Here is a 15,139-nt window from a genome sequence, read left to right as displayed (position 1 = left end):
CGATCTCTAGCTATTAGCTAATAAGGCTTGTTTGGGTCGGCTCTTCCAGGGTTTTTACTGTGAAATGTTCTCCACCCATTAATGGCAGGGTTGATTGTGACAGACAGCTCTTATCTAAAAACAGTCCTAAATGGAGGCACCGCTGTATACTGTTATGGGTATGGTACTGTAATGAAAGTGCATTTACATGTTTTGTGGATGTGCGTGATGTTTTCTCTTTGGCCACAGACAAGCTACAGGAAATCAACAGAACATTAAGGGCACAAGTCCAGAGGTTGTTTATGGAACTCTGCTATGGCAGGAATCACAACATGGAAGCATTAATCACATAGCTTGTGAGTTCTTGGCCAGCATCTCCAAAGAACACAGCTCAGTTTTAAAATTTATGCTGGATGGAATGAGCTTTCCACAATTAAGTCTCTTCCCGGTCTGTGGAGACTGGGCGACGTTGTTAGCTGCGGGTGTTACTGGGGATATAGGCGCCGGTTTTCTTGGGTGGACACGTGGAACAAAAAAAGTGATGTCAGCCTTTTCGGTCAATCTGAGACGGTGGTGGCCGCTCATACTTTGGCGGGCCTTTCACTAATTTGTCAAGATGGTTGGAGAAGCATTTCTCATGGACTGAGACAATCAAACTTTAGGACTTTTGACCCACAGCTCCCCTAAAAAACCCTCCTCTCTCTGGAAAGAATGTGGCCCACTCGCTCCCTGCCCCCCTCCCCATCCCCTGTGACTGTGAGAAGGCACTGCCTCTTAAACAATCTGTGCTGGAATTTCATTTCCACATGTGCGCTCCTCACGCTCCACCGTGCACGCCGAAGTCATCCACACGCACTCTAGTCTCATAGTGAGCATTAATAACTTTATTTTAAAGGGAAGACTTTTCAGAAGTGTATTCATGGAAAACTTGGTTAAATTGTCCATCTGTAGTGGTTTACGCCTCCCCCTTTTTGTACAATCATTAGAAATGGACTGAATTTGCAGAAAGTAAAAATGTCTTCTGTCCAACTATGCACTCCCCAACACCAGCATAACTATTTACCTTTGGCGTGACAACATTCTGGAGGATTCTTGTAAAGGCAGAAGGGTCACATGACCTGAGCGGTGTCGGTGCATGTGTCAATGGGAATGTCGTCCAGGAGGTCTGACTCGGTTCCTGCATTTAGGTTCAACTCTTTCAGGGATTCTTTGACGCTTTCCTCCCTTTGCTTCGTATCTCCAGCAGCCTCCACTTCTGCTGGCTTTTCTGCCGGTTCTGGTTCCTCTTCAGGTGTTTCCGGATCCAAAGAAGAACTCTCAAGAGCCGCTGCTGCGTCGTCCCCAGCTCCCTCACTCAACAGGACCTCTGTGGGAGTCTGGTAAGGCTGCGGGGTGCCATCAGGAGTACTCATCTCAACTGAAGGGGATGAAGACATGGATGATAGGTCATTCTCTCCGTCTACGGCCGGTGTCGGCTCTGGCGCGGGCTCAACCGCACACGCCTCCGGATTGGGTTTGGGATCGGCTTCTGGGGCGGTTTCAAGCTTGGACACGCACTGTTCACCGGGCAGACATGATACCTTTGCTACTTCCTCCCCGACCACCACGTCCAGCTTCTCCGCTGGCACCGTCTTCTGAGCCGGTGTGCCATCAGGAGCCACCGTTTGGTCCTTGGTCGGTTTCTGCTCTGGGCTAGCAGCACTGCCGACTAGAGACTCTCGCTTCCGGATTAACTTGTTTCCCATGATGCACCTGGGGAGAGGAGAACAAACAAGGACACAGTGATTCAGGGCATCTTCAGACCAAACAGTCCAAATACAGCAACTTGCCATGTTTCCACTGCACAGTACCTACTCGGCTCCATAAGACTTTATCCATTTTTGACATTTTTACATCGTCAAAACCAGCTTACTCGTTTATCTTTTATATTCATTTGCCTGTGCCATAGGTCCACAATCTCCACCTTTTTGTCACTGCCCTCAGTCTTCTCTTGGATAAAATGAGTTTTAGCCACATTGTAAATAACACTGTAAAAAAAGGAAATTCACAGAAAATGACTGGCTAATAATTGCATTACCTTTACAGTAACGTTTACTGTGAAATATCTTTACAGTCTTTTATTGGGACTGCAGAGCTGTGACTTTACAGTTTATTACAATAAAGTTCCAAATATATGCCCTAACTTCACAATTGTAGTTGTAGAGTTTGTTACAACTATACAACTATTTGTTACAACAATAACTTTAACTTCACAGCTGTGATTATTTCAGTTGATTACAATAAAGTTGCAACTATATGATGTAACTTCACAGTTGTGATTTTTTACAGTTAATTACAATAAAGTTGCAACAAAATGATGTAACTTCACAATCGGGACTTGACAGTCAATTCGTACATTGCACCTATATGTTGTAAATTCAGTTGTGATGTTAGGTAATTGAATAAAGTTACAACTATATGATGTAACTTTACAGTTGTGATTTTACAGTTAATTGCAATGTTTAGAGTCAACGATAATACAGGTACAACTGAAACCTGACATTTGTGATTTTACAGTTAATTACAATGAAGTTAGAGCTATATGCTGTAACTTCAGTTGCAATTTTACAGATCATGATAATAAAGTTACAACTGTAACTTCAGTTGTGATTTTACAGTTAAATAAAGTTGCAATTGTACCCAGCAGGCGCAAGACATTAAAACAACGTTGAGAACTTGTTGAATTAGGTCCTGACGTTGAGCCACTCAAACCTAACGTTGGAACAACATGCTTTTTGACAATGTTTAATCAATGTTGGCTTCTCACATTGATTTGCCCATCGAATTTTTGTCATTTCCCAACCAATATTCTACAACACAAATACAACGTTGAAACAACATGCTTTTTAATGACATTTATTCAAATTCAGGTTGTGTGACGTTGATTTGACCATTGAAATTTGGTCACCAACCAACAACGTGGATCCAACGTTAGACATCAACGTTGTCTCACTTTACAAATACAACTATTTTGCAACGTTGTTTAGAAGTCAGTTTTAAAAACAATATACAGTATGTATAATCAACTGTGTATCAATGTCTTGTGCCTGCGTGGTATGCTGTAACTTCCCAGTTGTTATTTTACAGGTAATTACAATAAAGTTGCAGCCATATGCTTTAACTTCACTGATGTGATTTTACAGTTAATGATAATAAAGTTACAACTATATCTTCAGTTGTGATTTTACAGTTGAATTGCAATGAAGGTTAGAGCTACAGTACAGGCAAAAAGTTTGGACACACTTTCTCATTCAATGCGTTTTCTTTATTTTCATGACTATTTACATTGTAGATTGTCACTGAAGGCATCAAAACTATGAATGAACACACGTGGAGTTATGTACTTAACAAAAAAGGTGAAATAACTGAAAACATTCAAGCACACCTGTGAAGTGAAAACCATTTCAGGTGACTACCTCTTGAAGCTCATTGAGAGAATGCCAAGAGTGTGCAAAGCAATAATCAGAGCAAAGGGTGGCTATTTTGAAGAAGCTAGAATATAAAACATGTTTCAGTTATTTTCACCTTTTTTTGCCATATTTTTGCTGAAAGGATTTAGTAGAGAATATCGACGATAAAGTTCGCAACTTATCGTCGCTGATAAAAAAGCCTTGCCTGTACCGGAAGTAGCGTGACGTCACAGGTTGAAGAGCTCCTCACATCTGCACATTGTTTACACCAGCAGCGAGAGCGATTCGGGAAAGCGACGATTACCCCATTAATTTGAGCGAGGATGAAAGATTTGTGGATGAGGAAAGTGAGAGTGAAGGATTAGAGTGCAGTGCAGGACGCCAGGATGTATCTGTTTTCGCTCTGACCGTAACTTAGGTAAAAGGGCTCATTGGATTCCACACTTTCTCCTTTTTCTATTGTGGATCACGGATTTGTATTTTAAACCACCTCGGATACTATATCCTCTTGAAAATGAGAGTCGAGAACGCGAAATGGACATTCACAGTGACTTTTACTCCACGACAATACATCGGTGAAGCACTTTAGCTTCGGAGCTAACGTGATAGCATTGTGCTTAACTGCGGATAGAAACAGAAGAAACATGCCCCTGACTGGAAGGATAGACAGAAGATCAACAATACTACTATTACTTCTACTATCAGGAGACACCGAACCAAACACTGGACCTGTAACCACACGGTTAATGCTGTCTAGCCTGGCGAAGCCTAGCAATGCTGTTGCTAACGACGCCATTGAAGCTAACTTAGCTACGGGACCTCGACAGAGCTATGCTAAAAATATTAGCTCTCCACCTACGCCAGCCCTCATCTGCTCATCCCCACCCATGCTCACCTGCATTCCAGCGATCTACGGCACGACGAAGGACTTCACCCGATCATCGGTGCGGTCGGCGGCTAGCGTCGGATAGCGCGTCTGCTATCCAACGCAAAGTCCTCCTGGTTGTGTTGTTGTAGCCAGCCGCTAATACACCGATCCCACCTACAGCTTTCTTCTTTGCTGTCTCCATTGTTCATTAAACAAATTGCAAAAGATTCACCAACACAGATGTCCAGAATACTGTGGAATTTTTCGATGAAAACAGACGCTTGTTTGTATTGGGACACAATGGTGTCCCAATACTTCCGTTCAATCCGTGACGTCATCATACCGAGACGTTTTCAGCCGGATATTTCCCGAGAAATTTAAAATTGCATTTTTTTAAGCGGTAGAAAATGGATGGATGGATGGATAAGTTAACCCGGCCGTATTGGCATGTGTTGCAATGTTAAGATTTCATCATTGATATATAAACTATCAGACTGCGTGGTCGGTAGTAGTGGGTTTCAGTAGGCCTTTAAGTACATAACTCCACAGGTTCATAGTTTTGATGCCTTCAGTGACTTTTTAAGCTAGATTTTGCAACCGTTTAGCCCAGAGTCATAACTTTTTATGTGACATTTGTTAACCGTTAGCATGCAAACGATAGCATGCCGGCAAGCTAACTTAAGCATGCTAAGTTTTTCATCTAATTTTACACTTTTTTTTTTCTATTTTTGCAGCCATACACCTTTGAGTCATATAACTTGGTACATGAAACATGCTAACTGTAAGCATGCTAACATTTTAGGCTAGCTGCGTAGCTCATTTTGTACAGTTACACCTAAAACTCTCGCATTCAGACACTCGGCAGCATCTTCAATCAAATGTATTTTAATTTTAAAATATTTAACATCTTAAAAGCACGGCAGCTTCTGATGACCCCCGGCCAGAGGTCCAGGGCACAGATATCAGGCCCATCAAAATGTTCTACTTCACTTTTTACTGGCCTCACCAAGAGATCTTTCCAAAAGTGCAGCTCGGCTTTGAACCATAACTAAGTGGAGCGTGGCGTGTCTGAATTGCTCTGCAATTACTTCCTGAAACATCTCTATTTTATTTTTAACTGCCCCGTGCACAACATTGGACGCCATGAGCATTAATTGGTAGGTTGTCAGCCACAACTAATAATAATTTCCATTCTTAATGAAAAACAAATGTGAAGAAAGGAAATGAGCGCAGGAGGCGTTCCAATACCTTTCAAACACATTGCAAAGCTTCACTTTTACACATTATATTAATATTGCTATAGATATTATCATGCATCATCACCTCTTGTCAAAACATAATAGTTTATAAATAATAATAGTAATTAATAAATAAGTCAGTAAATGCATACATACCCTTGCAAAAAGTATTTCCAAAGCTCTGAATTATTATGTCTCTACACAATTAATAACCACACTTTTTGCTTGGCGTGCTGTATCTTTGAATGCATCCCTCCTCTACAGCTCAACAAAACATGTATCATAACATAACATGTTATCAGTAATTGATGAAAGACATTACAAGTGCGTTCATAATAATAAGACAAACGAACAAAGAGCTTTGTTCGCACGGCCCCGCCCCTTCTTCAAACTTAAAAAAAAAAAAAAAGTTTGTTCACTTCACATCTATTTAAAAAAAAAGCCCTGCAACGTGGTGACATGACGTCATGTCACATAAAGGGACGACAGTCGGCGACGAGTGTGACCCACCTTGATGGACGCTGGCAGCCCGACGATGGAGATGAAGGCACGAACTCTGTGTCGCGCGCGTCCGTCCCCGAAAAGAAAAGCGCACCCTCCTCGGTGGCGCGCCTGGCTCATTGCTGCAGACGCGCGCGCTCCCGAGGACTAAAGTCCTGTTGGATCTGCTTCAGTATTTGCCCAAGTTGAAAGATTTTCTTGTAAATATTTGTTTTTGGTATTATCTTAAGTCAGTAGGCTGTTATTGAAGTTAATCGAGCAGAAAGTAAACACCGATCAGCTGACTTTTTTTTAGCGACCGAGTGCTGCGTTCAAGGCAGCTCGGTCTTTGCATACGCCGATGCTATCATGTTCACATATACTCCCGGAACACGTCTCTGGTGTGTATCATACTATTGTACAATGATTTGTATTATTTTTCTCGGTTTTATATGGAAGTAGAATTGTCTCACATCAACGTATATTCATCAATATGATATCAATACAATTAATATATTAATACATACACAAATACAAATAAAAATATGATATACAAATAAATAATTTGTCGGGTCGCGGGGGCAGCAGCCTAAGCAGGGAAGCCCAGACTTCCCTCTCCCCAGCCACTTCATCCAGCTCTTCCCGTGGGATCCCGAGGCGTTCCCAGGCCAGCCGGGAGACATAGTCTTCCCAACGTGTCCTGGGTCTTCCCCGTGGCCTCCTACCGGTCGGACGTGCCTTAAACACCTCCCTAGGGAGGCGTTCGGGTGGCGTCCTGACCAGATGCCAGAACCACCTCAACTGGCTCCTCTCGATGTGGAGGAGCAGCGGAAGAAGATGGATGGATGGATAAATAATTTGTATAAATAAACGCGTATTTGTAAATACATTTTTTGAGATTTGAAAATATATACAAATAAAATTTATAAATATAAAAATGTGACATACAAATAAATCAAGAATTTGTATAAATAAACATGTATTTGTAAATACATTTTTGAGATTTGAATATAAATATGCTTGATTTTGTATTTGTATTGAATTTGCATATGTGGAACGCTTTTTTGCTTTTGTGTCGATGAGACATTCCTCCCACAAACCAGATGCATGAATAAATGTGGAGTTACACACTCCCCTGAACAACCAGCAGAGGGCACTGCAGCCAGAGCGGTCTGAGTCACAGATACTGGCGAGCCAATCAGAGGCACACTTGGGAGGGTCATATAGTGGATTAAATGGATGGGTAAGTAATAACTAGTATTGATAACTGTTACAGGTGTGTTGGGTGTAGTAGTGCCATGGTTGTATCTACTAGATAGCTTAGTCAGTCACTCAGCTTTTACAGGTGTTGATGTGACGACGACGTCTGGCAACATCTAAAATATCTAACAAAGTAAAAGTGGAAGTAAGAGAAAAAAAAGATCTTCCAGTAATGTACAGATACAGCATTTCAGTACTACTAGTGAAGTAAGCCTTAATAGCCTTGGCCTTAGCTCTACTTCGTTAGCTAACGTTGCCAGACGTCGTCGTCACATCAGCACCATTGAGACTGGAGAGATGCTGCTGTATGTACTTTAAAGCTGCTGTATGTCACCAACTCAAAATTAAACATGTTTAAACGAAACATAAATGAATAAGAACACTACCAGCAGCAAGAATAGTGGTTTGAAAGAATAGATTTTTATTTTATTTATTTTTTTAGAATTATAAATGAAAATTAGTAAAAAAAATCCTCATTCGAGCCGAATAAGATGACTGGTGTTCACACGCTAGTGTATATTTGAGAATGAAAAGTGTTGGAGCTATTTACTTATTTCGTGTTCGGATTGCTCTGAATTGATGAACTTAATTTCATATGTATCTGGTTAGTTTAAGTGTGTTCTCATTATTTGGGTTTTTTGTTTCATTTGGGCCAGACAAGCTACTTTTCAATTGACCAAGTGGAGGGGATCTACCTCATTCATATATATCATTTATATTTATCTATTTATGAAATACGTTTTTGTTAACAAGTTAAAGGTGTTTAATGATAATACAAGCATGTTTAACACATATAGATTCCTTTCTTTCACGAAGACAAGAATATAAGTTGGTGTATTACCTGATTCTGACGACTTGCATTGATAGGAATCAGACAGTGGTGCTGATAACGTCCAAATTTTTGAATGGAGGAGAAAAAAAGTCCTCCTTTCTGTCAAATACCTCATGAAAGTGGTTGGTTTTTGCCATCTTACTTGTCCAGCTTCCATACTCCTTTTTATACACTTTACAATAAATACATTGGCGGCAAACTCAGTAACTTGCTAGCTTGGGCTTTAATTGATTGATTGAAACTTGTATTAGTAGATTGCACAGTACAGTACATATTCCGTACAATTGACCACTAAATGGTAACACCCGAATACGTTTTTCAACTTGTTTAAGTCGGGGTCCACGTTAATCAATTCATGGTGCACGCCAGCTTACTGAGACTCATATTTTGTTAGCGCAGGCAGGATGAAGCAGAGCATTTATTGTGAAGACAGGAACTGTGCGGACGGTCTTTAAAGTTTTGACAACAGGTACGGCGCGCGAGTCTGTTGAAATAAAAAGTGTTTCTCGCCTTCCTGTCGGTCATTTTTTCTTAATAATGAGCTGGCAGCAGCCAGCGTCATCTCACAAGACCCCTCGGGTGCCATGAATGTCAATCAAGTGATGAAAGTGACGTCATACTGAAGATTGATGATCGCTATTTTTCAGGTCTATTTTTTTCATGCCTAGCTGACGATTGACTGACACCGGCAGTTCTTGATTGACGTAATGGGCACTACTGATTTAGGCACATTTGGGCAAATGTTTTTTTTTAAACTGGAGTGGGAAAAACAAATTGTTAGTTGCTCTCTTTTGATAAATTTACCACATTTTTGTTTAAATTTGACTTTGTTTTGGACATGTTTTTTTCCATCCGCGTACACCAGCAGTGGTAGCAGTGGCCCTTGGATTTTCTTTCGGTGAAAAGTGTGAGTTGAAAACTTTTTTCATTTTTTTGACAAAAATGATTTAAAACAGATGCAAAGGTTGTTATATTCCAATAAAGTCATTAATGTTTTCAATCATACTGCGTTTGTAGCATAACGTCATTTTCCTGTGCACATGTGTATCATGTAGGGCGTATTTTGCTTAGTCGGAACAGGGAGAGGGCGGGATAATGTTGGAAAGTTACCAGCCTCTAACTGTGTAACCGCTGCAAACAGGCATTGGTGGCCATGAAGTTTCACAGTTTGTGCATGCATGTGGGCTGCATGTTGATGCTTGTAAGAAAACAATACATACTCTGCTGTAAAAACGTTACTATTGTGTCTGAGTCCATTATCTACTGAAAAATATTTCTCGCACAAGACGCATGGCATCGTCCTTGTCGTGGTTGTTGGTTAAATGTTCCTTTTCTGTCTGCAGGCCGTTCTTCCTGAGACAAGCGACTGCTGCTGGTGACACCAGATCCTCACAATCCGCCTTCTGCTCCTGGTTATCGGTGGCATACGGCAATGTGTCCATCTCGCTTATGTCCAAGTCTGTCTCCGACACGTAGGACACATTCTCACACGCCTCCTCTATTGCTTCTGTGGCCGGCTTCACTCTCTTTAACGAAGAAGTCATTTTCCTGTACTTCTTACCAGCTGCATCCTCCATTTTACTTTCAATCTGTGTGGCAAGGCCAGGTAAGCGTTATTCACAAACAAGCGGTAGAAAATGAATGAATTATTATTATATACTTTTTATTTTTGAGGTTGTGTGTGCATCATACTGAGAGGTGCAGTAAGTAACTAGCAAACCACAACCACCATAATATCCACATTGTTTAATGTCTTTATCGCAAAAGGCAGCATTTTTGTTACATTTAATTTGCATCTAAGGTAACATATTTAAGCCCAATATGATTACATTTCTATTTTCATTCATAAAGAACATTGTATCTAATACATTTACTGTCTTAACAAAATAGACATACTTTAATTTAGTGGTGTCCAAACATTTTTTCATTGAGGGCCGCACACTGAAAGATCAAAGCATGCAGGGTCCATTTTGATATTTTTAATTTTCAAAACCCATACAATATATAGTTTTTTTTAAACCTTTAGGGATCCCCTAAAGTTTGGTCCTGTTCTCAGTCATAAAAATTTTAAAAATAAGTCATATTGATTTTTAAAAATGTTTTCACTGAATGCTTAAATCTCTACATTAACTTCAGGTATCTGTTGATATAAAAAGACAAAATATGCAACATTTTCCTCCCCAAAAATGTCCAAGTGGAATATTTGATGATAAATAAGTCAACAATTTATAACAATATTGATTTTGATTCATTATCATTTTTCAAGTAATAACAGCTTTAAAGAAAAAACAGCCTGCATGGCAGCTCTGTCTTATAAGTAAACATTGCAACTTTTTCTCGTTACATTTCACCTGTATGTCCTTCTTTTACAATTTTAGATTTTTTTTGTAGTATTTTTAGAATTAATATTATAAAATATTATTTTTGGGGCAACGACACTTAAAAAAATCCCACTAAAATGTATAGGGATCCAAAAGAATTGTACTCATAAAAGTGTTAAACATAAATACGTTATAACATACATTATTTTTAATTTATTTACTTCAAATCCTTAAATCTCTAGATCAACTTTACATCTATACATTGATTATAACTTTTATTATTTTTCCACGTTTTTTTGTTTTGTCAAAGGAAACTTTTCTTAATGGCAAACGCACAAAATATGCAATATTTTCCCCAAAAAATATTTCAAAGTGAAGTAATTGGGCCTTGAATATGTGAATTATCCATAATAACATTGTTTTTGATTCATTAATATTGTTTGAGTAATGATAAGCTTTAAGAACAAAACAGCCTGCATGGCAGCTTTGTGTTATAAGTCAATATTGCAACCTTTTCTCGTTTCATTTCACCTGTATGCTCTTTTATCATATTTTTTTAAAGTTTCTTTAATAGTATTTTTATAATGTCCCGCAGGTCGTTAATAAATTAGCTGCAGGCCGTAAATGGCCAGATTTTGTCATCACCGGTTGAACTCAATATAAACAAAGCGACAACTTCCGGCAACAATAAACAGAAAAGGAAAAACTACGCCACCTGCTGGCCGGACCGGAGAACCACATTCTGGTGTCCCAGACATGCGACAGCAGCTTCCACCATCTCTTTTTCGTTCATACAGTATAAAATAGCCCTGGAAAAATAATGTTCAAATTAATATTACCAAAAATAAACAAGCGGAGAAGCAGAATAGTCTAACTCAAAGCTACCGTGCGGCTTCCTTCTTGGTGGTCTTTCGGGGCTGCTTCTCTTTCAACCCCACGTCCTCTTTTGACATCCACGGCGGCAAAGCCCGGCGTTTGTCCGACATTTGGTCTCTTAAGGTGATTCCGTGGTTTTTTTGTTGTTTGTAGGGCTTCGGCTGCTGTTTTTGTGTAAAAAATTGTTTCTTTTTGTCCACGTTTCTACGGCGGATATGACGGATGAAAACTAAGTCACGTGATTGGGGTTAACTGGACTTCAGAGCTCCTTAGCGCCACTCAGCGGACATATTCTGCATAGCAGAAAAATAATACATTAGTCTCTTTCATTATGGTGGTGCAGACATTTAAAAATTGAAGTAAAAATCTTCAGCTTTCCACCAATAATTAAAATATAAATTTGTTTTGATATAGTTTGGCCAATATTATGAAAGCAGCTTAATTTCGGTTTCTCAAACTTTGATCTCTTTTTTAAATTTTTTTTTAAGTGACGACACATTCCCAAACACAATATAACCAGAGTTGGTTGTTGCTGGGTTTAATCTGGGTGTTGCAATCGCTGCGTGCGTGTTGCAATTAATACTGAGAAACTAGGAAAGTCTGATCAGCCTAAGTCACACATCTCTCACACACACGGCCCTCTGTATCTTTTAAAATTGACTGAAGGTTTTACTTCCATGTGCACATTATTTAGCTTTTATTGACAGTCGAGAATCCAAATTCACCAATAGCTGTTTTGTATGTGGTAATTGTTCTTAAATGTTTACATTTTAATGCCCATTAATTCTTATTCAAGCTGACACACATATGTATATATGTATGTGTATATGTATATATTCGTTTTTTTGTGTTTTTTATTTGTCTTCTCTGTCCTTATATCAATAGCAGATGTTAAATTTGAATTTCAAACTGTGACTTTGTACCCAAAGCCACCTCGGCTCTCATTCAGGCCTTTTAATTACACCGCCAAAGCCCCTGCTACATACAAGTGCTTACTTGTGCCTTGATTGCAAAGACCAGCTTTGTGTATTGGACTAAATTAAAAGAGTGAGGGAATTAAAAAAAAAAGGCTGGGAGAAACCAACTGAGTCCTTTCTCTATAACGCTCTCAAGGTGGGTGTAACTGATGTTGAAAAGATTTTAATAACCAAGTTGGTGTCGCCGTAAATGACGTCACCTGACCTTACAACAGGGCTATTCAACTGGGGGCCCGAGGTTCACACCATATCGGCCTCTGAGTTACTTTACAAAACATGTTTGCAGAAAATGCCTAAAAACGCTGTTGCACATAGGAACGTGGACCACTGTAAATATATTGGAAGACCCTTGCCTTGATATTTTAACCTTGCTAGTAAACATTTAGAACACTGAAATCTCAAAGCATTCAGTCGTTTGCGACTGGACTGTTTGGTTTGTCTAAGAATACGTTTCGCCTCTCATCCGAGTAGGTTTCATCAGTTCATGTTCATAGACTTAGATTGGTCGGATCTAGTCTAGCGGCTGGTGACAATACCTCAGTAGGCTTCATTAGTAGGTCAGTTCAGACTAGATCTAACCAATCTAAGTCTAAGACTAGATCTGGCCAATCTAAGTCTAGACTAGATCTGACCAATCTAAGTCTAAGACTAAATCTGACCAATCTAAGTCTAAGACTAGATCTGACCAAGTTAACTCTAAGACTGGATGTGACCAATCTAAGTCTAAGACTAGATCTGACCAATCTAAGTGTAAGACTAGATGTGACCAATCTAAGTCTAAGACTACATATGACCAAGCTAAGTCTAAGACTAGATCTGACCAATCTAAGTCTAAGACTAGGTCTGACTAAGCTAAGTCTAAGACTCAATCTGACCAATATATGTCTAAGACTAGAGCTGACCAATCTAAGTCTAAGACTAGATCTGACCAGTCAAAGTCCAAGACTAGATCTGACCAAACTAAGTCTAAGACTAGATCTGACCAATCTAAGTCTAAGACTAGAGCTGACCAGTCTAAGTCTAAGGCTAGATCTGACCAATCTAAGTCTATGAGCTTGAACTGATGAAACCTACTCGAATGAGAGGATAAGACAAACCAAACAGTCCAGTTGTGATGATTGAACGCTCTGAGATGACAATGACCTGATGAATGAGAACATTCATAAACATATAGAACACTGGTGTCCAAACCTGTGATTTACTTAACTGAGGCGTTTCTTAAGGCACCCCTTTAAGGGCTCTCCTTTTTGGCAGTTTGTAATGTTTGTACTTCTTTAGTAATACTAGTGGTGTTCCTGAAGGGTCCATTTTAGGTCCTCTTTTTCATCATTTGGGCTATTCAACTGGTGGCCCACAAGCTTAGTTCCAAAAACTTTTTTCCCCCAGAATATACCAAAATATGACTAATAGTAAAGCTCCCCGGTCCTTAGCTTTCTGAAAATGTGGCCCACAAAACAATTTAGTTTGAATACCCCTGTCTTACAACCTGTTTTTGACATCAACCACCAGAGAATGACTAACAAATTGTACATAAGACTAATAATAATTACAGTGTCTTTATGCTCCAAATATATTTTGAATGATACACAAATGTTGCAGAACTTTAAAGAAGCTAAATTGAAAGCGTTGCAGGACTGCTCATCCTCCTCCAGGCTTGCTGCCACATCTACAGATCAGGCTCTGCGAGACTAAGAAGATTTCTGTTTATTCCGCTATGGAAAAGCTTGTCACTGCTTTCTCCCCCCCTTTCCTCCCTAGTTTTCAATTTGTGGGTCAAACATGATAGAAAAAAGTCTAAATCTAGTGACGTTGGTACTGTAGTTTGAGTTGACCTTAGTTGAACCAGAGGCTTGAACCGAAGGATAGTTTTCACTTCATTTAAACATCCACTGCTTCCAGGTGCTCCATTGCCAGCTTTTTGCAAACCGGCAACAAGCAAACTAATCTTCATGGTTGTCTTCTCGGGCTTAAGTCCGCTTTTGATTAAGGGTCTCTACCATTGGACATCTGGCCCGCAAACACTGGTGATTGGCCATATGGTGCTAGGCAGACAGAAGTAGGGTTTTCAAATCAAAGGAGGAGTCTCCAAGGAGAAACCCTTGTGGGGGGAAACATTTGCAGTTTTGCTTCCTGGCGCAGCAATAAACAAAACATCTAGAAAAGTCTTGACATCCGAGGAAAGGAGGAAGTCATTTCCCATTTGGCTTTAGTCAAAGCACCAAATGTAAGTCTCTGGGGTTATTTCCAGTGGATCAGCCATATTTCTCACACTACAGGAAATAAATTGTTTTCTATTGGATTGAATCAACATGATCTGATTATAGAGATTTAACGCACAGAGGAGAGAAAAGCCTTAAAAACTCATTTGTAGGCTGGAAGTGACACGCATACTAGTAAGTGACTATTTACGATATGCAGGACCATTGTTGACTTCCAAGTATTCTTTCCCTCATCAGTCCATATTTGGGTCAGACTGGATTTTAGCATCTTCCTGCTGAAGCTCCATGACATGACATATGTCTTCATCTATTTGTTTACTCTTATGGGACTCGTGGGACAGTTAAGCCAACTCTTATGTAAGGCATTTCGGGGATGATGACAAAAAAATCGAGTAAACATCCAGAAGAGGTGTCTTGAATATGAAGGAATACAGAGGCCACATTGATAGGGGTTTAAAAAAAAAGGATAAAGTTGCAATATTATGAGAAAATGTTATTCATTTTGAAGATTATGACACTAAATGTGCACTAAATGTGACTCTTGAACGCATCATAATAATCCCCTCAATTCCCCCAGAAAACGGATTAACTCGCTGGACTATAAAGACAATATAACATACACCCGTAAACGTGGATGCAT

General features: G+C 39.6%; 2 protein-coding genes across 3 annotated transcripts; both read right to left on the bottom strand.

Moving 5' to 3' along the window:
• Positions 1–842: 842 nt before the first annotated feature.
• LOC133645760 (cell surface glycoprotein 1-like) lies at positions 843–6,308 on the bottom strand. Of its 2 annotated transcripts, none has more exons than XM_062040630.1 (2): positions 6,045–6,308; positions 843–1,731 (listed from the first exon to the last, which is right to left on the bottom strand). In XM_062040630.1, the coding sequence occupies exon 2, from the start codon at positions 1,722–1,724 to the stop codon at positions 1,089–1,091; it is 636 nt and encodes a 211-aa protein (XP_061896614.1). In that variant the 5' UTR covers positions 1,725–1,731; positions 6,045–6,308; the 3' UTR covers positions 843–1,088. The 2 variants fall into 2 exon arrangements, with proteins under 2 accessions (XP_061896614.1, XP_061896613.1); XM_062040629.1 differs by lacking the exon at positions 6,045–6,308 and adding an exon at positions 5,691–5,850.
• Positions 6,309–7,773: 1,465 nt separating this feature from the next.
• si:ch211-127m7.2 (uncharacterized) lies at positions 7,774–11,543 on the bottom strand. The gene is made up of 3 exons (XM_062040628.1): positions 11,313–11,543; positions 11,143–11,236; positions 7,774–9,695 (listed from the first exon to the last, which is right to left on the bottom strand). Exons 1-3 carry the CDS (start codon positions 11,411–11,413, stop codon positions 9,363–9,365), a joined length of 528 nt encoding a protein of 175 aa, XP_061896612.1. The 5' UTR covers positions 11,414–11,543; the 3' UTR covers positions 7,774–9,362.
• Positions 11,544–15,139: the final 3,596 nt, after the last annotated feature.

Source organism: Entelurus aequoreus, linkage group LG03, assembly GCF_033978785.1.
Source record: "Entelurus aequoreus isolate RoL-2023_Sb linkage group LG03, RoL_Eaeq_v1.1, whole genome shotgun sequence".
NCBI lineage: Eukaryota > Metazoa > Chordata > Actinopteri > Syngnathiformes > Syngnathidae > Entelurus > Entelurus aequoreus.
Note: the sequence above shows the minus strand (reverse complement) of the source record. Positions and strands in the feature narration are given on the sequence as shown.

Coding starts and splice junctions, on each gene's coding strand:
- si:ch211-127m7.2 (XM_062040628.1), bottom strand. CDS start 11,413: ATGTCGGACAAACGCCGGGCTTTGCCGCCGTGGATGTCAAAAGAGGAC. Junction 11,237..11,312: donor ACCAAGAAGGAAGCCGCACG/GTAGCTTTGAGT, acceptor TTATTTTTCCAG/GGCTATTTTATACTGTATGA. Junction 9,696..11,142: donor TTCTCCGGTCCGGCCAGCAG/GTGGCGTAGTTT, acceptor CTTGCCACACAG/ATTGAAAGTAAAATGGAGGA.
- LOC133645760 (XM_062040630.1), bottom strand. CDS start 1,724: ATGGGAAACAAGTTAATCCGGAAGCGAGAGTCTCTAGTCGGCAGTGCT.